General features: G+C 40.7%; 1 protein-coding gene across 2 annotated transcripts; it reads right to left on the bottom strand.

Annotated features, from left to right (window-relative positions):
* Window positions 1–676: 676 nt before the first annotated feature.
* Window positions 677–25,095, bottom strand: itpkb (inositol-trisphosphate 3-kinase B). 2 transcript variants are annotated; one of them, XM_044049263.1, is made up of 12 exons: window positions 24,576–25,095; window positions 20,268–20,466; window positions 19,508–19,661; window positions 19,123–19,413; window positions 17,674–18,663; window positions 7,612–7,711; window positions 7,288–7,325; window positions 6,965–7,140; window positions 6,432–6,636; window positions 4,984–5,085; window positions 4,559–4,630; window positions 677–3,978 (listed from the first exon to the last, which is right to left on the bottom strand). In XM_044049263.1, exons 2-12 carry the CDS (start codon window positions 20,312–20,314, stop codon window positions 3,769–3,771), a joined length of 2,385 nt encoding a protein of 794 aa, XP_043905198.1. In that variant the 5' UTR covers window positions 20,315–20,466; window positions 24,576–25,095; the 3' UTR covers window positions 677–3,768. The 2 variants fall into 2 exon arrangements, with proteins under 2 accessions (XP_043905198.1, XP_043905199.1); XM_044049264.1 differs by having other exon boundaries at window positions 19,508–19,658.
* Between the last annotated feature and the right edge of the window lie 226 nt (window positions 25,096–25,321).

The following is a 25,321-nucleotide window of genomic DNA, read 5'->3' as shown; positions in this document are numbered from 1 at the left end:
TCCATCCACAGTGTTTATTTCCTATTTTCAGAGCCAGAGCTGTGCTGTGTACAAACCCTGATTGTATTTTTAGTCCAAGCACAGATTTAAAAGCCAGTAGAGATGTTTGAGCAGAGAACTTGGAGGTATTTGTTGAATTTGACAAAAAAAACAAAAACATATTGGATTAGACTGATATCCACTGTTTTTTTGACATCATGGCACTGACAGAAATCAAAATAATCCAGACACAAATGAGAATGTGCAGTTTTTATATGTATGTCTAAAAACCTGCAGAATTATCCTCAGTGAGGAAGTGCTAGAACTTACGCTTTATGACCTCATCCTGGGTGTCTTCACACTGAAGCTCAATATCTTCACACTTGACAACACAATGACCTGGAGGAATGACAGCCTTGTTTTTGGTGAGAACATGCTTTGACTGGTTATGGTCCTTACAGGTGAGGTAGCGAAACATGAACTTTCAACATCGCTGCAACTCTATGTTCAGCTGTCTTGTTTCCTGGGATCATTTCATCCTAATCCAGCACCTATATTGGTATTCTATGTAGTTATGTTTGGCATCGTGTGTATTATTTGTTTCAGTGACAATAGAATGATCTGGCCTGTGGCAATAAGCCTGATTCTGAAACGCTGCTGTATGAAATATGCACAAGAAGACACTCTTCACAGCCAGTTTCTGTTTCTTGTCAATTCAGGATGCTTTATTGACTTTCTGGTGAACAGTGTTGCAAAAAGCACATTTTTTTCAACACACTCTAACCTTTGGATGTGTCTCAGTAAAGGACTGCATGCCTCTACTTTTGGGCTGGAAATGTTTTACACACATGTGAGATGGTCCCATCAGCCTGGAAATAGAAAATACATCGGGGGGAGCAGGTCTCCCTCTGCATGTTCAAATCCTGCTGATAACTTTGCATGTGCTTGTTGGTTGAAGTGTAAGAACCCAACCGAACAGCTACCAGAAGCAAACTCGTACTACCACACTTACAGCAAACAAAAGGCATTTCCACGTGGCACTGTGAAATGTTGACTTCAGGGGTTTGAGCACAACGTTTCACGAAACATGACAACGCATTCACGCTCATGCCTTGTCCTTTTGGAATAACATGCGCTTGCTGCTTGTTCCCATTTAAAATTACAAAGAGAAATGATTTATTAGGGCTGTAACGACTCTGCGACAAAGACCAAAACCATCATATCACCATCAGCAATGGCAGAAAACACCAACCCTACACCACTGATGTAGCCGCAGCCTGTTGAGATCTTATTATATGTCCGATAAACAAACATTCAACTAACATAATAAACACACTTAATTTAGAAAGTTCTAATTCTGTCCCAAGTTTGGGAAAAGTTGAATATTTCATAACTCTTGCGATACAATAAAGTTGTAATAAACTTAAACTAAACTATGGAGTTGGAGAATCGTTACAACCCTAATAGACTAGAGTGTTGTACATAAAGTAAGAAAAATATGATACCGACTGAAACTCACAGAAACGAGTGTGCAGTGGAGAGCACATGGTGATTGCTCATAAAAAAGGAACGGTTAGAGATTTTGGAATTGGTTGATTTAGAAACGTGACAGCACTAATTTGCTTAGCTTTACACCAAGAAGGGAAAGACAGTGAGTCTGGCTGTGCAAACAAAGGAAATTCTGCTTACTGCACTGTCAGCGACTGCACATTTTCTGTACAAGGCTCAAATCAATCTTTTTTCTCAATAAGTGCCAATAAGTGCATTTGCCAAAACTATTTCTTTAAGAAGGCATTGCATGGGCTAACAATCGTTCTCTCCGTCTACCGTCACTGCAAATGTCAACTCTTCTGTTGACAACCTGTAATATTCCTCATTTATCAGCTCAACCACTCTCCAGACGGCTGTTTGCATCGCCCCCATTGTAATAAATGGACAACATCAATCTCCTCAACAGCCACATCCAATGGTTTGAATGTAGGTTAACCACAGAGTCGGCCACCTGCCTAATAGTTTGACTTTGACTCGTACTGTAAAACATGCTTTAAGACAAAAACAACAACAATAGCATAACAGCCCAGGATTGAAAATGTCACAGTATCCCATTAACTAAAACCAACAAAACATAATATAATGTTATAAATAAAAACAGTATGAATGGAAGAAAAAAACAAAAACATTCAAGCCCAAACTTTATGAAGAAAATAAACATGCACCCATGTAAGTCTACACTGACAGTTATTAAGACTAAGAGAGAAGTCCGTCATTACAATAATGTCTATTAACATATTTGAAGTTGTCTGACTTGGCTTCGTAAGGTCAAGGCACTGTATAGCTTAAATACGATTGTTCATGGCTGTAAGTGTTCCACAGAGTTTGACTAAAGTAATGTTACATGTTAAAAAAACATCAACAACATCTAACATAATAAATCTTACTGTACACTGTGAACAATCCCAACTCCTGTGTGTGTGTGTGTGTGTGTGTCCACATATGTGTGATGTCACCATGTCGGTTGCAAATGTGAAACAACTTCCCGTACAAACTTACAGTTTATAACTTCTTACAGATGCAGTCACAGGCTGCCACAGAAAAAGATCAACACCCAGCTTCTTAACTCGGCCTGTGGTTTGGACTGAAACTGATTAAAATGATATAAAAAAACAACAAAAAAAAACATCATGTGTATTCAAATCATGCTCTCATGAGGAAAAACACATGTGACAGTAGTCTCCGCTGTAATGGAGTGCAGATTATTTAAAACATGGGCAGAATGCTGAAGATGTGGTACAGACAAATGTCTAATAATGTCACGCTTACCTCCTGTAAGGATAAAAATCAATTGAACTCAGTTATTTAAATCAACCGCAGTTGGATCCCAGTGGATTGGTATTCAAATTCAAAGGGAGTTTTAAAATTCTGCAGACTTAAAATCACTATGCATATCATTTCTATGCATCTAAAACCAGGATCCCAAATTCTGATGGCACCATTATTTGTTATTTACGAAACAAAACTTTTACAGTGTTTCCATGTGAGGGTGCCAACGATGACAGGATTTTAAAATTTCCACACCATATAGTTCTTTCAATATTTTCCATGTTGTCAAACAATCCCATTAAGAAACTGAAACCAACAAGGAGTTGATTCTACTTCTGTTGACTCCTCATTTAAGTTTAAAATGATCCCACATGCACTTTCTCCCTGCTGCAAATCCAACTAATTACTAACTAAATATCTATGTTGTACTGTCAGAGCACAGTTTGCTAAACACTGCATTTAAAATTCATGTTCGAAAATAAGGAACGTGTCTGCTTGGACCCAAAGACTGGGTAAGTCTTAACGGTTTTGATAGATTCATGGGATTTAGTCACAGTAACAAAAATATGTTTTGCATGCTCTTTTCTGAGCAGGCATTCTGTCACGTCTTAGCAGAGGAAGCTCGACTCCAGCTACATTAGTCACATGAATGATATTGTGCACCGTGTCATTGTTTCTACTCCCCTGCTATGACGAGTTCAAATGTCCGCCAGTGTCGAATGCCTTTTAGGGTTTAGGAAAACAAGAGGGTTATGAATGGGGGGAATAATAAGAAAAAGAATAGCACACAATTCCTCTGGATTTAAATAGACTGCATCCGTCAATGAATCAATCACACATTGTTGCGGGAAATTACAAATGAGTTGAAAAAGAAAAAAAAAACCCTTGTGGAAATCCTAAAGTGTTCCCCAGAGAAATGACGAATGAATGGAAGTGAGTCCAGATATTCACATAAGCCGCCTTTGACGTTTATGTCTCAGAGTTCAACATGGATGAGATTATGTCCACCATACTATCAAGTCCAAACAGGTAGCCGTCCTCTCTGTTGCCTTCTACCCATAATGCTCTGTGGTTTAGTTCGTTGCCCTCCGAGAGAGGCGTGGTTTTCCCAAAGTCAATCATCCAGACTTTGGCTCTTCCCTTACTGTCATGCACGAATAACAAGGAGCTGCCGATCACCTGAAGAGACACACAGAGACACGAGGGGATGAACACAGAAAACAGGAAATATTTCATCAAGCGTCTGTCTGTTGATCCAATCACGGGAAGATTTTATCGATTGTATGAGGCAATCAGCATTTATTACAACTGAAAAGGGTCAAATGTATGACCTATACTCAGACAGCTTATTTTTTATTAAATACATGAATGAGTCTGTTAATACCACTTCTCAAAAGTCAGTTGTTTAGAGTATCAGTGATGACGGACAGTTGCTGTATGTGTGCACACCCTAGACCGTATGTAAAAATGCACATAGTCTTTGGATGGATGGATGGCTGGATAAAATAGCCACCAGGGGGCAACTCTGATGTTAATAATCAAGTGACATTAGGGGACCAGCAGAGAACATTTTCCTGAGGAGTTACTGGTCTCAATCGCTAGTTTCAGGTCTTTTTCTTTAGCACATGAAGTCAATGGTCCCATTTAGAGCAGAACTACCTGCAAACTGTTTGTTAGCTCTAGCGTTAAATGTCAAATAACATGACACAACATGACTTTGCATTCCACGTGAATTCACCACAACAATGTGTGTCTTTACCTCGTGGGTTTTGAAGAATGGGGAGATCTCCAGAGTGTCTCTAATTTCCTTCAGCCTGCTTAAATAATTATTCTGCAAAACAGCAACAAAAAAAACATCAAAATTGTGTTTTACTTGCTTGAGAATGTCTACATAGCATGTTTTCTTTTTACTTGTGGCATAATTTACATAAACCCTTAATTTATTTCAAAATAAAAGCTCACATTGTGCATGGGTGTACAACTTTGTAGTATTTTTAAAAGGGTCTGGAACCTTAATGTACAGGATTTCATCATTTAAAATAAAATGAAGTCACGTTATTGCTTGTTTTACTTTATATCTTAGTGTGTTTACCAAAAAATAAATGGTTGAATCCTTAAATGAATGCTTTGTTCACACCAGCAAAGAACATTTAATGACATTACTTCATAGTTCCATACACTCACCAGTGTGTCCTTATTTCCTTTAACAAAGTCATCAAAAGCCAAAGTAACTTGCTCTCTTGTCTTTGTCTTCTTAAAATCTCTGTTCACTGACCCATCCTCCTTCTGCAGATGAAATAAGAAAGAGGTCCTTATTAGTGAGAGAAATGACCATGAGAGTATATTGACATTGGTAATATGTATTTATATTCACATTTTAAACCTAAATAGCAACAAATACCCGGCTCCTTGTACAAAAGGAAGGATGGGGTGGAGGCAGAAAACAGGAGGATGTGAGGAGAAAATTGACAAGAAAAGCAGATTTAAAAAAAACAATGGTGGGAGGAGAGGAAGCAGAGAGGGACATTTATTTTTAGAGTTTTAAAGCAGGGAAAGGTCTTTGACCACACCGACCGAGTCATAAAATCCTTGATTCTGAAAATCGTGTCATTTCTGCGGTCACTTGACTGTACAAATCTGTTTATAGGTCAGAACAAGTGAATTATTGGGACTATGATTAAGGTAAATATTACATAACTAACAGAGCATTTGTTCATTATGTTCAACAAGGCCTCAAACTCACAAAACAGAAATAACGACAATAAACCGTATTAAATAAAGTGTCTACATCTGGCAAAGCAGAAACAGAAATAGTAGGGAAACTTGCAGTTGGAGCATTAGAATTGTTCGTACTATACCACTGCATGAGAGCAGTGGTAGACAACCAGCTGGTTTGTTCAATGTGAAATAAGTTAGCTCTTATTCTGCTGGCTGCCAGGCAACAAAGGAAAAGTTTGTTTCCCTTTATGGTTCAAGTCTGAGCACAGCTACAGTCGTCTCCCCTTTTCTGTCTTTCTTTCTTTATTTCTCTCTCACACACACAGAGGTTTATGCATCTATTTTTGTTGGGACACTGCCTAAATAATCTTTAAGATTAAAAATGCTATTCACATCGTAACCACAACTGTAACCAGAGGCACAGAAATGTGGTTCTGCCTCATTAGGACCAAGCTTTGGGTATCCATGAGGACCACTGGTCCTGACAAGGTCAGTGTTTATGCCAGAAAAGGTCCCTATGAGGTAACACAAATGAGTACACACAAACACACACACACGTCTTCGGTTCTGGGGATAACCTCAAGTGTCATGGCAACAGATCTCCAGGAGGCCGTGAATGTCCTTATATAGCCACAGCCCTCAAATAAAGACACAGAGAGAGATGTGTGTGTGTGTGTGTGTGTGTCACTGTCAGGGCCAGATGCCGATCCCTAAAGAGCTGCCACACACAGGCCGCATGTACGACAAAGGAACTCATGCACAAACATATACTTAGAGGAAGTTTCTGGTCAAAACAGGAAGTTAGATCATGCCCCTGAAGGACACACACACACACACACACACACATACTCTAAATACTACAAGAAAGAAGGGGAAGGACAGCCACACACACACTCTCTCTTTGTAGGCCTCACCTTGACTCCTTCTATCCTAAATCCCAGCGTGGCTGTTGAGCTTATGGTTTCCCTCCACTGCATGTATCGAGGTTTGGTCACCGCCTTCTGCTCTTTCTCCTCTGATGAAGGCGCCTCGGGATCAACCTCCACCATTTTCTGGTACATGTCAGGTCTTGGAGAGGGCTTCTTACGAGCCTTGGTCAGCTCCTCCTCCAGATATGTTCTGGTAGGAGAAAAGCAGGGAGGATGATTTAGCCAATCATATGGTGCTTGGTGGAGAATCTGAGCAACATTAACACAGCAATGTTTCAAAACCATATGACTATACTATGGTTTATCATGAAAAGCTAACAAAAAACCTTTGAGTCTAAATGCAGTCGGTGGTCTTGTCCAAGTCTGAGTCATCATTGTTCAGATCTAAGTCAAGTCACACAACTTAAGTTCATGTCCTGGACTTAAGGACAACATCTTTGCCTCCTTTAAGACCAAATAGGTGAGACAAATACAGTAACTAGAAGACTATTCTGTCATGTGATGGGTCTCTGCCTCACCTCACTCCCATCTTACAGTCCATCACACACGGAAAGTCAAACTCGGCCAGCAGATCCTCCATCTGGTTGTACTTTTGGCCGTCCTTCTCCACGTCTCCATGGTAACCCGGGACGTACGGACGCAGCACATCCCTCATCAGAAGGGACAAGCAGCGCTGCTCGCAGTCACAGTGTTTCTATAGGATAGCATCAGCAACTTAGCGACTTTGTAAAACTTTGAGTCACCAAAAACTTAACTTCACGACTTCAGTGCTGATTCAGTATCTAAAAAGAGTCTTTGTTGAAGAAGAGTAAAAAGGAAAAAAAAGTGTGAATGATCTTACTTTTAAAATGCGGCCATTGGCTCCTGCCTTGAAGCTCCCTGGAAAATAAGAAGACATTGTTCTGTTTACACCACAAAGCCCCCCAAACATTATGCAAAATCGAGCCAACAATGATCAGATTGTGTGTCTCATCACACTGTAGGGTAAGATTATAAATAGGGAATTAGACACTATAAATAAATTCCATGCCCAAACATCGTCCAACTACCTACTTGCTGTGTTTTCTCAGCCCCATCTTTATTTCCACAGTGTAACTGAGAGGACGGACGTTACCGTTTGTAATATTTTGACATTTGTAATTTGTGCGTCTGTGTGTCCACATGCCTGCGTGCCCGGCCAGTTGTATCCAAGGATATTTCTTCTTGAAGGACATGACAAACGGAGACCAGTGGACCATGTTCTTAATCTTCTTCCAAGACTTGTGCTGCAAACACAAGAAAACACAACACAAGCGATTATATGGGATGACCGGGATGTGATCTACTATCATTTAACATCAATGAATCATTAGCTCCATGCAAGTGTTTATGAATGCTTTGTGAAATATGAATTAAGCCAAGTGCATCAACACCTTGCCATGTGCAGAGGGGCTGCAAGATATTACAGAAACCAGTGATATGTAATAACGTCGTTGAATGATGCAATGACGATCTGACTTATAAGTAAATACTTAAGTATACATAATGCAGGGCAATATTCATTAATAATATGAAAGGATTTTGGGGGTATTTGATTGTATTTGATTGTCTGACATTTATTGGGCTAATTTGATTGATATGACAATGTTTTTGGCCGTTTCATCTAGTCTATGTGTATGATGTCTTTTTCTCTAACATAGACGGGACAGTGAGTAGACGATGCAGACACTGATTATTAATACAATACTTCCATGAAAAATCTGAACTCAGGCCCCCTTTAAACATTTCTTCAAACTTCGCAATATTTATAATTTTTTTTAATTTTTTTAGATATTGCACATGTTATTGACATATATAAAAAAGATACAAATCACCATAAAATCACCCATGAAACTGAGAATTGATGTCTAACCCTAGTTTTAACCTAACCACAATTCAAATCTTAGCCCTTAGTGTAACCAGTTCCTCCGAAATGAGGTTCTACCTGATTAGGACCAGGTTTTAGTCTCCATAAGGACTACTAGTCCTGAAAAGGTCAGGTGTTTATGCCAGAAAAAGGTCCTAAATAAGTAAGAAATACAAGTACACACACAAACACACACTTAGTGGAGCATCCCTGGCCCTGGTGATGCAGTCGTCTTTAATCTCCCCCCGTCTGTTATTTTAGTTGTTTCAGAACTGTTTTTAACTGAACTCTGGAGGATCAAGCTAGGGTTTCCCCGGTAACACACACACACACACACACAGAGGGAGAAAGACATCTGCACAAATGCTCCCACACACACAAACAGACAGCATGTTTCTCCAAAGGCTCTCCCTGTCCCTGGCAGGGACACATTGACCTACCGAACTCCTGCCACACAAACAAACAAACACACTCACTCATTCATAAAAAAAAAAAAAAAAAAAAACTCTTGACTTTCCTCTCACTGACCACAAAATGAGGCCCATTGTCCATTTCTCCTGCTCTCCATCTCATCTTTGACATGGAAAAGACTTTTGTTTTTCTTCATCAGTTACATAAACGTAATATTTAACCATAGAATAGTTTCAGCTTGTTAAACACACATCTGACAAGGCCAGTAACTCGTCTTTAAATGGACCACCCGTCTGTTGTCCCTCTTATCCCTTTGAGCACTGTTACTCCCCTCAACTACCCTGTAAGTAAATGCAAAGTGATTACAGCGTGTGCTACTTTTGCTGCTTGTTTCAACAGCTCGGCAAACGAGCGATAAATCAAACTATTACCGAGAAATATATTTAAAAAAAACCCAACCATCAGTTAGGCCTGAGGCATTTCAGGTGGGTACAAACGGCGCTAGTAGCGACCTGTAGATGCAGAAGTTACTAAAAATATGAAAAGGAGTCGAGGTGTACATAAATAGGGACCTCAAGTTAAAGGAGAGGAGATAAGAAACCAGAGGACCATAGAAGGAGAAATGTATTACCCTTGTCACATCATCTGGATCAGCTGATAGCGTGACTATCTATGGCTACACACACACACATTCACGGGAGAAGAGACACATGAGGGTTTTTTTTCTCTGCCCCAGTGGAGGAGAGAGAAAAATACACACGTGTGCAGATCACATGTTGGAAAAATAATTCTAAGGTACTTTGGCTGAAATGGCTCTCAGAGAATAGCAAGCACCGGGATTTCATCAGCCGTACTAGGATATGCCTTGTAAATTACAACAACAATCAGCACAGCACAACCAACTTGGAATAAGTCCTGTGAAATGATTCTGTAACTTACTAAGAAAGAGACAACAGGTATTACATTAACAATAATCAACCACTAATGTCTCATAGTTAAACAACAGTAACTATAAACACAAATAACAGATTAAGCTTTGACTTTGACCACCAGGAAGACAAATATTTCATTCCTCTTCTAAATAAAAGTATCAGACTACATCTTGACAAGTGGCCCTGGCCTGTACTTTTCTCCATCAACCCACACTTTACTCCTTCTAACATTTACTTATTTCCTTATAGTCACTGTGTGTGTGTGTGTGTGTGACAGAGACCGAGAGAGAGACGAGGAGGGCCAGAGAGAGTGAAAGTAAGACAAACGTCTGGACTGCCTCAAGTGTAAGTAATAACAGCCATTGCCTTGAGTTTGTAGAGACATTAAAATCCAACCAGAGGAACCAAGGACAAAAGAAACGGAGGGTGGATTTGTCTCTGACACTCAAAAGAAAACACTGAAGGCTTTTAACTATCACAAACGCTGATATTGCCAGCGTTATTATAGCTCAATAAAATGAGCCGAAGAGTAAAGCTGTCAAACATGACTAAACAAGGACTAGATTGAGATAAAATAGGAGGTGTATTGATTTTTCTATGGCTGATGTTTAGAAATCAACGCTGATATAATGCAGATTTCTTTTTTTAAAAGAACCATATGTATGTTCTGTCTCTCCAATCTGTATGTGGTGTCTGCACTACAGTGAACACATATAAAAAGTATTTCTAAACTTAATATTGAATACATGAGCTAAAACTAAACTTTTGGATGAAAGAAAATAGGTTTTAGAGACAAACGTAAATTATATAAATAAGTATCATAAGTGTCATAAATCACCTCGAATAGTCTGTAATGTGACTACTTGTCAGTTTTCCCTCTAGTATAAAAACTCGAGAGAGTAATTGCAAGCCTTAGCAGCAGCAGCAGCAGCAGAGGTGACGGTACCTGAAGGTGGCTGGTGCGGAGGTGGATGAGGGCAAAGATAAAGATGGCTCCAACTGACACAACAACACTCATCACCGAATACAGCCACGAGGACCACATCGTGGCCGGTGGGTTCTCTCTCAGCCGAGGAGTTTACTAATTCACCTAATTTCACCGTTTATCTGTGCAGCTCTAACTCTGCCCCTCTGTCCTGAAACCTTGACCAAACACACGCCCATCGCCGAGTCCCACACGATTTCCATGCTTGTGTGTGTGTGTGTGTGTGCAGAGACAAACAATTGTTGATGATTTGATAGGCAAAACAGAGGATAAACACAATCTGGGTATGCAAATCTTTGCACACAGGTCACAACTTTGTGAAAGTCACAGATGGTGTGTGTGTGTGTGTGTGTGTGTGTGTGTGTGAACATGAGTGGGTGTTAAGTGTGAATACACGCCACATTCTGGGAAAATAAAATAAATAAGAAAGGTACCTTTTAAACGTGTTTCTCTTCGCATGAATGTTTTGTGTAGTTTGTCAGTGATTGTGCAAACCTTTGTCGTGTGTGTAACATGTGCTAGACACAGATTGTGGAAGAAGCCAAGCCGTTGATGCGTCGTCAGCCTCTGTTTCGCCACCGCTGTGTGAAACAACACATCACATCTGACGTTTTTTAAAACCAAACACACACGTGACAAAGATCTGGACATTCTCTGCATGTGGTTTTACACGGATGTCGTCTTTTCACAGTGCGCAGATGTACCTGTCGTATTTGATAGGCTGGGAAAAAGCATTTGCATGAATGTGTCCACATGAGGACGTGTGCGGGGTTTGTGCAAAAGCGAGATGAACTGCGTGTGAAATATTTGCTGTTTTACACACAAAAAAAAAACTTTTGGGACAATAGATCAAATATAAATGAGGAAAGTGACACAAATGCAATACAAATCATGAAACTGTGGGGGAGAATTAAAAGTAGGACATTTGGACTTGCTTTCGCCAACTTGTCACTAAAATCAAACTGTTCGGAAAGTTGTTTTTATAGCTAATAAGCAGTAATTAACAAATTTATTAGACCACCACCCAAAGCCACAGCTGCCCTAAATTTACAGCAATGTTAATTTAGGGCATTTATTTAAATACACCAGTATGTAGAAGCTCTTTAACCAAAATGATGTTTTTAATGCTAAATATAATATAATATAATAATTATTGTGTTTTAATGAATTTTCCCAATTTATTTTTTTGCAAAAAAAACTGAAACAAATAGTTATTAAGTAATTTTCTTGCATTCCTGAGGAGAAAAGTTTTTGTTTGAGTGGTTGAATGTTACACTTGATTAATTTGACTTACGCTTGACTTCTCAGAAAAGAAGCTCAGTGAGCCGAATTTCAGTTTATTTTCCAAATAAAAGAATAAAATTTTTAGTTGTAAACAAGTTTTTGAAAGATTTCTAAAACATTGTGTGTTTTTATGACAGGCGGTCTAATAAATCTGTTATGTCTATATTGTGAAACTCTATCAAGACTGGGGGTACAACTAAATTAAAATTACTTTTCTTAGTAATGAATGTCTATTGATTAATGAATTTGCAAATTTTTAGCACTAATCTAAATTGTGCCCCATAACTTCAGTCATAGTTTTCTGATAAACAGCCTTGTAGGAAAGATTCTTACTTATACAATAGTCCAGTAAACTGTGGAGTTTTAGTGTTTTTAAACACACCTGAAAATCGCTATATGATCATCACAACTTATGTCTTGCTTTTATTTGGTGAGTTTATTGTCTCTGTTTGAGTGTTGTTGTGTTTTTTACACTATACTCAGGCAGCCAAAGGGAAAAAAAATGGGAGTTACTGACACAACATGATCCCCCAAAACATGTGGTTTGGACCCAGCTTCATATGTGGTGTCTGCAGTCACCTTTCAATTTATTAAATTTATTATTTAAAGTAAGTTTACATTTTTAAAACGGTGGAAACCACCTGGACATTTTTTTGGCTCAGTGCATTTCAGCAGTCTTTCTCTCTCTCTCTGTGTCTCGCTGTTTCTCTCTCCTATCTCTATCCCCAGATGAGCTGCATGACAAGAGGAGATCAGGACAAACACTGAAGATTCCACTGATGGAGAGAGAGAGAGAGAGAGAGAGAGAGAGAGAGAGAGAGAGAGCGAGCGAGAGCGAGAGAGAGAAGAGAGAGAGGGGGGAAATGGTAAGCGAAGGAACTTCTTGCAGACAGGAAGTGGGGGGGGGTTGCCGCTTGCCTCAGCGACAGTATTTTCCATATCCGCCGCTGACTACAAACAAAAGAACGAGTGAAAAAAGGGCCTTGCCCTCTGTAAACAACAGAATAGCACAGATGAAAAAAAAGAAGCACAGAGGTGAATGAGCGTCGTGGGGTTATTTTTCAGCACACACATTTAACTGATTTAGTTAAACATGCATTAAAATGACATGTTACTGATCATGTTATGTAATTATTATATGTATTAAAAAAAAAGGAGGGGAACATGTTAAATGCTGAAAATGCATGACAATGTGGTTTAAACATGGTCATCACGTATCACTCGTCTGTACGCAGGAGGGAGTGAAGTGAGGCTGAAAGTGGTGAGAATGGTAACGGGAGAAAAAAAAAACTTGGGCAAAGGGTAACTCTAGGTTACAAATAAATGTGTAACGTGAACAGGCAGGGGAAACACTGATGCATGCTGATGTTTTCGACAGAGAAGCACTGAGGAAACAACAAGCCTGGTATCGCTCACCACAAGGTCCCCATGCAGATACAAATACTGCAAAAGTCTGAGTCTGCAAAGTTAGGACTGACACACATTCAAAACACAAACACACACACACACACACACACTGAGACAAAATTAAACTTCAAGGAGGGTGATGCAGGCGAAACAAAAATGCTTGGCGAGTGCATGATGAATCTCTTAGCAACCAAAGACTGACCAGTGGAAAATTAGCCTTGCAGAACTGCCTTAGCTACACAAAAGGCGTGAAAAAGCGACACCTCAAAGAAAGAAAGAAAGAAAAAAAAAAAAGGTGGTTAAATGTTTGTGATGTGGCGGTTCAGTTTTGTTGTAACTAAAAAGTGTAGTCTGAGTTGTTTCCAAATTTAGGTCACAATGGAACATCGAAGAGAACACTAGAGAAAATAGCATCCACTCTGAGACAATTTAACTTTCTTACTAAGCAGCAGTGACCTATAAACATGTCAGAGTTAATATGACAAGTTAACGGACATCTAGACTCCGAGCTGCACACCCGCGATTACTGCACGTTTCTGTTTGCATTCATATATCACGTCAAGGCTTCCCCTGTGAATGAGTCTGACAGCTCTGAAACCAAGAGAAACCACACATCACTTCTGCACTGGATCCAGTACTAAAAGGTTCTCTTTGAGCCAAAGTGTCAGCTTCAGTAACGTCACGCTGCCTCACTCCTCAGTGGCCGGGGCAACTCGAGCACAGCACATGCGACATCACACAGAAAACACCAAATAAAGAATTGACCGGTGTTTCCCCTTACACAGTACACACACACACCAACAAGAGTTAGACACACACCCATAAACCTAAAGACTTTCTGTCTTGTGCTCTCTCTCTCTCACACACACACACATACACAGCTGTGAGAGGGAAACTCGTTTTGACGTCACAAAGTTGCTAGGCAACTTGGCGCTGTGGTAGTGAAGATTTTCCACTGCAGTACAAATGCTGTGTGTGTGTGTTAATGTGTGTGCAACTGTGTGCACGTCTCATTGTGTGTGCATACACTGTCTGTGTGTTTGTGATGATATTTGGTGCTGACCCACTTGTGTTACAGTAATGACTTTTAGTCCAACACAAAAACTAACTCTTATCTAGGAAATGAGTTTCTTTCAAAAGTTCAACTAAAGCTGGAAAATAGGTGCTTTTTAGGTCGGATCCTAAAAAGGGATGTGAGACTTGTGAGTCGACAAGTCGCGTCTGTGTGGTGTGGACGGTCTTGTTTGTCCGTGTTGTGTGTCGTTGTGCAGAGTGTGAAAAGCAAACGTGATGCTGCGGTGTGTCCAGAGGGTGTGTGTGTATCCGACTGTGTTTGGGTGGAATCTTCATTCCAAGAGACGCATCTGTTTATTTAACGGATGCGTCCTTTCAAGAACAATGACATTATTGGAATGTGTCCAACAAGGTAACACATCCAGGGCTTTACTTACAGTGAAGAGAACATGAGTAACAACAACACACCATCTGCATCATTTATAGAGTGAACTTCATAAATCCTGCCCCACTTCCGTTCCACTGCAGCTTCTGCTCCACTAACTAACTAGTTTCTCTTGTCAATCTGGCTCTGAAACATGATGCTGGACTTTAACCTAAGGGCAGCAACATAGGGGTAACAGCAACTAGATATGAAACATAGTGCTGTAGAGTGCAAAAAGGTATTGTTTACTTTTGAAAATTTTAAAAATAATAATAAGTGATTTCCATAAATTGCAATTGTGGTCCAACATACAAACATTTGGAATGAATTGTGATATAAAATGGAGAAAATAACTGCATATGGAGCTGAAACCAGCGAATGCAAGGACAAAAAAGTTGAATGTTTAATTGGTGACTGTAATTTATTAGAAAATTACATTGGACAAAGATTTGTTCAGTTGCTTACATACAGCACTTTGGTTTACCCTAATTATTTATACGTATCAACTTTCATTTCAAGATTCAAGATTTGTTCATTTGTCACACGAGAAGGTACATTGTCGGTGAAATTAAAATTGCGACACACCACTATTGTGCTAAAAACAATTTAAATTTAAATGAAGATAGAAATAAAGGTAAGATAAAATCCCAAGTGAAACCGATTTGAATATAAAGAAAACTGTAGCCAAGAATAAATCAGAAAAAAAAATACATAAAACTGCAATGTAACCAATAAGGTGATAAAGCTTCATGCACTTTAACTGTGCAAAAGTTCTTTATTGGCTTACATCTACATATAACATTATACAAAACGTTAATTGCATCTCTGTGATGTGTGTGTGTGTGTGTGTGTGTGGGTGTGGATGCTTAGCAATAAATTAAACAGGAAAAACAAACTTGTTCATTCTTCATCTCATTCCACAGCAGTTTACTGACATTTCAGAAGACGGAAAGGAGGAAGAAGAAGAAGAAGAAGAAGTAGAAAAACAACAGATGCCAATCTATTGCAGGTGTCCTTCTGCTGCCAATTTACTACGAGGAAAAGACTGGCAGCACATGCATGCCTTCTAACCTTGGAGGAATGCCAAACAGTCAAAAGATTCACCAAATACTGTCTATATATGGCTCTGTTAACTTCCCAGCCTCTACCACTTAAACATGTACACTTTTAAAAATTACTTCATACACTCCAAACGCTAATGATCCCCCTAAAAAAGTAACAGAATGGTAAAATCTGTGCAAATGCAAGACAAACCGTCAGCACGTCTGCAGTTACATTTTCCATTTTTTGCACATTTATTGCTATTTTTTTTTTTTTATCTTTTCTATAAATAGCACCAGAGCTACACTACGACATCTGTGTTTTTCTTTGTGAATGCTTTAAAAGTCTCACAGAATGACAAATGTCTTTAAAAGTGCAGGGACCGGACTGTTAAAGCCATGAAGAAGAGATGAAGAAAACATGTCTGGACGCCGCACGTGTAGAGCTACGTCCCCCTGCTCTGTCTTACTGTTAGACTCGATGTGTTCTCGTCTTCCTCTCTCAGTATCACTCCTCTTCTCTCTCGCCCTCTCCTCTCTCCTACATACCTCCCACACGAGTAAGCATGCCATATGTGTTTCTGCACGTTTGCCTCTTGCACACATCCACCAGGTTCTTATTCTGTACGGATCAAGGAACCATGACAAGCTGCAGACAGGAACATGAATAACTAACATGTTTGACATCTATGTGCTATGATGAGGGGGGAAATCCTGACAGAAAACGATTAAACAACCCTGTCCCTCTGTGAGCTGCAGTTCCATCAGGAGCTTGTGCCTCCTGGATACAGCAAAGAAAAAAAGAGGCCTGGAAATATGCAAAGAGCAATAAAAACAGTATTCAAATCCACCAGCCAAAGTCACTTGAACGCATAGTTTGTAATCTCTATCACCTGGTAGAGCTGGGGCTTTGGTTTGGTCTTTCTTTTATTAAATGTGCAGGAAAGCTGCAGCCACTTTGTACAAAATGATGAATGGGGCATGATAAGAGTATTTCAGTTTCCTCTGCTGCTGCTGCTCAAAAATCAAGCCATCCTCAAAACACCATGTCTCAAAAATATATGCAAATCCTGCCTCGAGCGTGGGGTCAGAACGTTTTAAAGCTTAGACAACATTCACAGTGACTCAGCAGATCTATAGAGTAAAGTAAACATCAGCACTTCATTTCCATATAGACCCGGTCACAACAAGTCACAAAGACGGACACTTTTTGGGGGATTTTTCTAAAATATTTAGACACAAGTACAAAATCAGTTACACAATCCTGCATGAAATCATGTTTCAAAGCTGCAGTAAGATGGCCTCGTGAACTTATGCTGGCTACAAATAAAAACACATCCAACCACCCACACACACACACACACACACACTCACAGACCTCTTTGAACAGCATCCAAACACAGGCAAAGTCTAAGTGTGTGTGACTGGCAGAATTATTTTGCTTGTCCCCCTTTTCCATCACACACCCTCACTTTAGCCACCCACCCGCTCACACACACACACACACACACGCAGGCACACAGGTCGGGGCACAGAGCTAGCTTTGTTGCTGTGAATGTCAACCATTACTCAGGGAGTGAGCTCAGGCCAATCTGACACAGGAGCACCCAGTAACATGCACAGGCACATTCAAACACTCAACACACACACACACACACTATTTGTAGAGCAATATGTAGCAGAGACGAATGATTTTCACTCATTATTTGTAAAAGCGTAAATTCTGCATGGTTTAATGCATGTGCATGCACTAAACCATGCATGCAAATGCAGTACCAAAAGTGCCTTTTCTTAAATATGATTGAGGTTCTTCTAAACACACAGACGCAGACACACTCCACTTACTGCTTTCTGCTGAGAACTGAGGAGCCCAGGGTTGAGAAGTTGCTCCCCTTTCTCGGGATCACTGGAAATATCCTCCTCCGACTCTTCCCAAGACGAGGAGAAACCGGCCGATGAGGCGGAGGACGACGACAGCTTCCTGAGGGAGCGCAAGGACGAGTTAGGCCCAGTGACAGGACTGGAGCTGGGGCTAGGAATGCAGTATAGCCCCTGGTCTGAGCCAAGTCCTTCAGAAGTCTGAAGCTGACTGTCCTGTCCATGATCAGTTATTATGACTGAAGGGATGGAGGGAAGGATGGTGGGACAATGGTTGGAGGTCTGATCGGTCACGTCCAGCAAACACTGGGAGCTCTCAGTGTTCTGTGTGTGACACATGGCAGGTGTTTCTGTGTTAGCCTCCAACCTGATCTCCTCTATCTGGAGTATCTCGGAGCACAGCTGGTTCTCTTTCTCCTCTTTCACCTCGCTCTCTGTCCAATTTTTTTTGCCTCCCAGAATCTGTTTGTTTTCAGTCTCCCATCTGTCTCTTCCTCCCTCCTTCTCCCTCAGCTTTTCGCCCTCGTTTTTCTCCCTGTCCGTTTTCACATTTGCATCTGACGTGTCGAGGGAACCCTGGACAACAAACGTCCTGTCTAAACACAGACTTTGCATTGCCGTTTCTGAATGGCTGCCATTTTGACCGACCAGTGTCTTATTCTCCGAGTTCATTGAAGCGGCGCTGCTGTCCTCCTCGCCTTCACTCCTTCCTCCGTTTGTCCTCTCTAGTAATGTTATTTCTGTCCCATCTCTCCCATTTTGGAAAACGGAGGGAACTTGGCTCTGCTGTGGTTGGGTCATTAAGCATGTAAGAGCTGTTTTCTCCTGGCTGGGATGCGAAGGGTTTTGGTTTATTGATCGTCTTGGAGATCGAGGGCTGCGTTGGATCTCGCTGTTAAGCACCTGGGCACGAATCCCGGAAATGTGAGCCTCAAAAATACCAACTTTTCCTCTGACCTGAAAGACACGCAGATAATTAATGTCCAAACACAGCTTAAAGTTACAGACAATTTTCCTTGTTTGGCAATAAAGTGATTTGAAAAATTAACACATGGTTAAGCTACACACAGTGTGTGTGATTATTTCAAGTGTTCTACTCGTACTAGTGTAAGCTGGCCTTCAACAGAATGTATAAGGAATATAACAAATACATAATTATAATTAATCTGATTAACTATTGTATTACCATGCAATTATCTACCGATCCCTGACACATTAATCCTATTCTCATATATAACTCTGATGTGTACAAACTCTGATTTAATCTTATCTGTTCTGCTTGGTGTTAGATGAGTGACAGCTGAATTTTGGTTTATTTGAATTAATCACTTGTGATTAGATAGAGATAAAGACCCACACTGGATAGTGGCACTAAGACAGGGACAAAAAAGAAGTACAGACGATGGGAGCCACAACCTCGACGTTCTGCAGCTCCCTGTGAATCTGCAGCAGCTGCGCCTGGCGTCTCCTCTCATCTCGCCTCCACCCCTCCCCTGTCTCTCCTCCCCTCTCCTCCTGGCCGTCTCCTTCCCCGCTGTCTTCGCCACTGGGCGAGCTCAAACGTCTGACCCGCTGACCCACATTGACTCCTAGGAGCTCCGGGCTTCGTGGGGAAGGGGAGGGGGAGCGAGTGCGAGGGGCGGGGCTTGGGCAGAGCAAGGACGAAGGGGGGAACACAAAGGTTTGACCAACAGATGTTGGACTCGTCTGGAAAAGGAGTAAGACATTATTAGCCGCACTTCAAAACTCACTTAATACTTAATGGAATTCCCATTAAGGTTTCAAAACTAAATCCAGTTACCTTGGGGCTGGTTGGGCTGTAAAGACCTCCACCTAGTAACTGGCAGTAGGTGCTGCGATCTGGCACCGGTAGCACAGGTCGGGCAGCCGGGCTGGTTCTAGTTCTGGTGGTGGTGCTAGAGGAGCCTGGTGGGGTGTGGAACTGATTACTGCTGCTGAGGAGAGGAGAGGAGAGGAGAGGAGAGGAGAGGAGAGGAGAGGAGAGATTTTTGTCGGTCAAAATCAAACTATTGGTACAAAAGGCTTCTCACAATGCCACTCCACGTCACCTCTGTTCCGCGCCACACACGTGTTTAATTCTCCTGTTCTCCTGTCATGTAACATTCCTGCACTGCACAACATTGCCAATACTGTAGATAAATGCTTCTTGTCCCCAGCCATTGCTGCTGCTGCTGTATACACACAAACGCTCCCTCAGCCAGGTCTGATAGTATTGTATCAAACCTAAGACACAGTATACAAAGAACGTCACGTCATTCCTGGTCTCGAAGACAGAGGCCGTTAATAACATCAACAAAAGTCACTACTCAGCTTTAAGGTGATCCACTTTTTTTTATGAATTATGAAAAAACATCATAAACTTCAATTACAGATTGAAAGAAAAAAAAATGCTGCTAAGCAGACATTTTATTCAACATTTGTTTGTACTATAAATCATCAATACAACTTTGTATTTATAACATTGCACTGTGATATATCAAGAATTAAACTGCTTTAACTAAACCTCTCCAGGAAAACAGTGAAGTCTTGAATCAGCTGACCTGTTCATGACTCCAAGGCTGTTCAGGTTCAAGGCAGAGGCTGCCATCCCCGCAGCCAGGCCAGGGGCTTTGAGTGCTGGGTACACATCTGACTTACTCCCCCAGAGCTGCAGGGAGGGCTAGAGAAGAGCCTTCACTGCTTCCTCCGCATTCAGGCAAGAGCAGTCGCTTCACACTGACACACGATCTGAGCCGAGCACTGAAAAATGAAAAGCAAAACAAAGTTCACGATTCCACATCTCTGCCTGTCTGTAAGATAAATGATCATAAGAGTGATTAGATGGAGCATAAAATGAAAGATGTTGTAGGTTTATCATGGACAAAGACCTGCTGCTGAGCCAAGAAATAAAGAAATTACCAAAAAATAAAAACGGGGCAGAGAGGGATTGGAAGAAAATAAAAATTAGCACGGCAAAGTTCCACTCGGCATAAAAACTTTTCCTTCTTTTCAACCAATTTTCCCTAAAAGCAGGGATTTTGAATCAAACAGCTGTTTCATAACACAGCCCAGTGTTTAGTCCTCTCCGTGGACATTGTCTTCCTTCCTATCCAACTACTCGACTGGTAATTCTACACCAGACTGACTCTGAAACCTCTTGAGAGAGTCTTTTTTTTTTTTTTAAATATATTTAACTAAATGAACATTTCCCCTAATCTTGTTTAAACAATCACCAACACGACTTTGTTCAGGCACAACATGACAGTCGCCAAGCGCTCTTCTCAAACTGGGCTTGTTTGCTTCAGTCTGCAAATTCAATAACTTCAAGGCAACATTCTTTCTGGGAGAAAATGAAGGAGGCAGGTCACATGGAAAAGGGTGCAAGAAAATTGACTAAGGCAAGGAGGCAGAGAGGTGGGTGGGGGCAAACAGATGAAAAAAAAAAAAAAGAGGCAGCAGAATTTAACACAGGCGAGGAAGAAGGAAGATAAAACTACAGCTGATCTGTGGAAACTCTTTAATACCTGATGCTGATTAAAAAGGGGTTAGAGCCACTGAAATACCACTTCTCTTTTTTTGCAACATTTAAAACATAACCACGAGAGCTTAGTTTCAAGCACAATCAAATACTGGGCTTTCTATTTTAACAGTGGAGGAGGTTAGTTTCTCATCAGTCACATTCGGGAACCAAAACTTAGTCAAGTCAATACTCGAGAACATGCTTCTGTGAATTATTTATTGTAAAGCGATGCTTTCGGGCTTTCAGTTAAATGCAGGCGTTGACCCGGATTCGTGTTTTATTTGTATAGGTTGCGTATGATCCGCTGTGGCGAGCCCTAAAGGGAGAAGCTGAAAGAAGTAGAGGAAGATTTGCTTACAAGTTGTGTTGAACTATGCAAATACTGCGAGGACAGTCTGTTCATCACTTGCAGAAACGGCTCATTTTTACAAAAACTGCTTTGAAGGTTGAGTCTCGAATACTTAAGCGTTAATCGTTAAAGACTCCAACTGCTGCTTAATTGTCATTTAAGATGTAACAATCACAATCAAAGGATTTTTACCTCCACACAGAGCTGTGAAAAATCAAGAAACACTTTAGACTACGGGAAAAACCTTTCATTTGTTATGAAACTTCTATGGCCAATCATAACCTAAGCGTGAGGGTAATTATTTAGTGTTTCTTTTCAGACTTCTGTATAAATGTGTAATCAAACACTGTAATTTTTGCCGTTACGGGGTCTCAGTTTGATAACATTGGGAAGCAGCATGGGATCATGTTTGGTTCCGCCTGTATGTTTGGATTTTACGGGGAGAACGTCAGTGTCAGAATGTGCCGTCATGAAGCATTATTGGCAAATACAAACAACAACTAGCAGTAATGAACATTTCCATCCTCGCTCTGATGTTTTATGAGGTTTGTGTCACAAGTTATAGAGACAGAAAAGACAGATTTAAAGAGTGTTAGGGATGTTTTGGCTAATCGGAGTACACACAATACTCCAGCTGCCTGCCACAGTGCAAACACATGCAGCGTGAATGAGTGAAACGGTTGTTTATCTCTGTATGATGGCCCTGAGACTTGTCCAGCGTGAACTCTGCCTCTCACCCAATGTCAGCGTCAGTGGAGACTCCAACTCCCCCTGTGACTCTCAGAGGATACACGTTATATACATGGACGTGAGTGACGCGGCATGGTCTGCATAGATCATAGCTCCCTGTGTTTTCAAATTCTTTTCAGTCCAGAGCTCGAGCTCATAGCAAACGTTTAGCTCCAGCAAAAGTAGCCTGTGTGTGGTGAGCTTCCAGTCACTGCCCAGAGATGTATTTTGATTAAAGTGAAGACATTAGGCCGTGGAGTGCAATGTAAACATGGGATTTCCTAGTTGGGGGGAGTGACGCAGTTAGAAAGAGGCAGGAAACAGTCTGAATGGCTTGAGTCTCGAGAGGCTCGCTAACCACCAGCGCAGCCTCTTTCACAGTGAATAATCACTTCTCTATGTTGATTAGACACAAACATCCACTGAAGAAAAACAACACAGGCCCACAGAGGACGAGGAAGCCTTAAGAGAGAGGGAAGGAGTGAACTGAGAGATCTGGGTGACGGAATGAAGAGCGAAAGAGGAAAGAGGGGTGTTCAAAGGCTTTTTTTTTGGATTAGTTGTCTATAATGAATCCTTCATGCAGAAGTAGTGGATTTACTTTCTGTGAAATAACTCAGCAGCACAAAGACGCAAGTTCCCGCTGCCTGTTGGACACTGGTGGCTTCATCACAAAAACGTGTTTTTGTCTGTGTGCTAAAGGGAACTTTGCATGTGCCAAAAAAGTCCTGTTTAACTAGAGAGAAATCATTATCATACAGATACAAAATATAATATTAAAATGTGTTAGGCAAATGTCTATTTGAACGGCTTCGAGACAGTTTGTCCCAAATTTTATTATCCAGTTTTTGTCTGACTATTCTAATAAAGGTTATGAGACAGTAGGACAAAAAAAACATAGAAGACACACATTACCCCACAGAAGCTTAAACAGGCGCAGTGTGAAGAAAACACGAAGCGTGTGTGTGTGTGCGTCTCCCTTTAAGATACTAGCACCCATTAGAAACAGCCATGACACAGAGAAGCAAAGCAAAGTGTTAATATGCCATATACTCCTCAATAATAAATAATAGGAACAAAAAGTAGCTATATAGATACTGACTGGAATAAGTGCAGCCTATAATGTCAGATTGAGTGGGACTGAGTGAGTATTCAAACGGTCCACTTGCCTACACAAGTGGGCATTAAACCTACGTATAGTTCACTGGAGAAAAATAAACCATGGCAACAAAAAAAGTTAAATTTTACATAAGCCGACTGTTGACTAAGGCGATGAGACGATTAAAGTTAAATACCTTTTGTTGTATTATGTTAAGAGTGAGACATGATATACAGTATGACCGTTTGCAGGATTAGTTTTTGTGTAAATGTAATCTGGTCTGTCAGAAATCAAACTCAACACATGGTTGTTTGTTTTACTTATAGCATGTAAACCTCCTCAACAGTATTTCTGGACACTCTATTATGTGACATGCGATGAACTGTATATGAAAACTGCAACACAAAACTGTAAATATCATAACAAAATTGCAGGACTCAAAACTAAGAACTAAAATGTAGGCTCAGTGAGGGAAAGGGACATGACTAGTAAAGATTTTAGTATTAGTATGTATGTATCTGCAGCTACGAACTATAACTATATTCTAATTAATCAACAATTTGAGTGATATAAATGTAATAAATGTAGAATAAAATGCCAAAAACATGTGTGCTGACTTATAATGTAGATTTTGCACAAAACAAGCTAACCCCTGAATGTAATGTACAAAAGTTGCTTGCTTTTTATTGACCACAAGTCCTATTCTGCAATGAGAATGATATTTAATTTAAAAAAAATGATGCATTCTAATGATCTTAAGTGAGAACATGGTGCAAATATTGGCTTTCTGCACCTTCGTGCCAATATGGACTCATTTTCTTTCATGTATATTGAAGATAATAATAATATAAATAATTAATTCTGCCCGGAGTCAAACAGGAGCAAACAGTGATTCAGCTCAGGAGAGAATTTGCGGAAAATCTGGAAAAACCTGAGTGTCAGTTATTTGAAAGTCAATGTTTGAGTTTCAGCTCTTCGACATAATTTAAGTTTTGCATACAGTCTGCTGCAAAGGAGCTGCACCCAAAACAACACCACACGAGATTATTGGAAATAAACTGAATCCCCCTCACGTTAATTAACTTTCCATGTGCACTATAGAGACAGAGGTGCGTTATAAAAGTGTAATAAACTTCATATAAGATATGACAGCACGAGCTGCTTTATCTTACCTCAGTCCTCCGAGGCTTCCGTGGGACAATTTCACGGCTCTGAGTGATGTGAGTGTCACACACCAGACAGCAGCAGCAGCAGCAACAACAAGACGCCGTGGATGATTTCTCACTGCTGTGTCTCACACTCCCGAGCTCAACACTAACACAAAAACACGCAGGTTTGTCTGCGTGGACAACTCACACTCTACTCATCGTTTTTCTCCTACATTGACAAACTTGTTCGACGTGACTGCGGCTCCTTCTTCACATTTTCCCACACGCGCACAAGAAAACTCCTCCACAGAAGATTCAAAATGTCTCTCTCTGTCTGTCTCTCTGTGTTTCTCTGTCCACGAGCAGCTTGTCCCTTTCTTTCTAGTGTCTCTCTTTTTTTTAAAAAAAGGGAAACTTTGAAGGCTTCCGCGTTAAACACTGAATTCCTGTCACTCTCTGTCCTCAGGAGAAAGAAATACTTTTACCACAGTTGTGTGTTGTCACGCGTGTGTGTGTGTGTCTCTCTCCCTCTTTCTCTGTGTCTCTGCCGCTGCTGCTGTTGCTGCTCGTAGTAAAAAGCGTTGGTCTGAAGCCGGAAGCGACCAGGCATTCTCTCTCTCTCTCTCTCTCTATCTCTCTCTCCCTCTCTCTCTCACTGTGCCTCACGCACGTGCAGCCACTGATAAACATGACGTGCACGAGCGCGTGCGCGGACTTAATTAAAAAATAAAAGCACAAAGAGTTACAGAACGATTGTGTGTCCGCTACAC

The sequence above is a fragment of the Solea senegalensis genome, linkage group LG17 (genome assembly GCF_019176455.1).
Source record: "Solea senegalensis isolate Sse05_10M linkage group LG17, IFAPA_SoseM_1, whole genome shotgun sequence".
NCBI lineage: Eukaryota > Metazoa > Chordata > Actinopteri > Pleuronectiformes > Soleidae > Solea > Solea senegalensis.
Note: the sequence above shows the minus strand (reverse complement) of the source record. Positions and strands in the feature narration are given on the sequence as shown.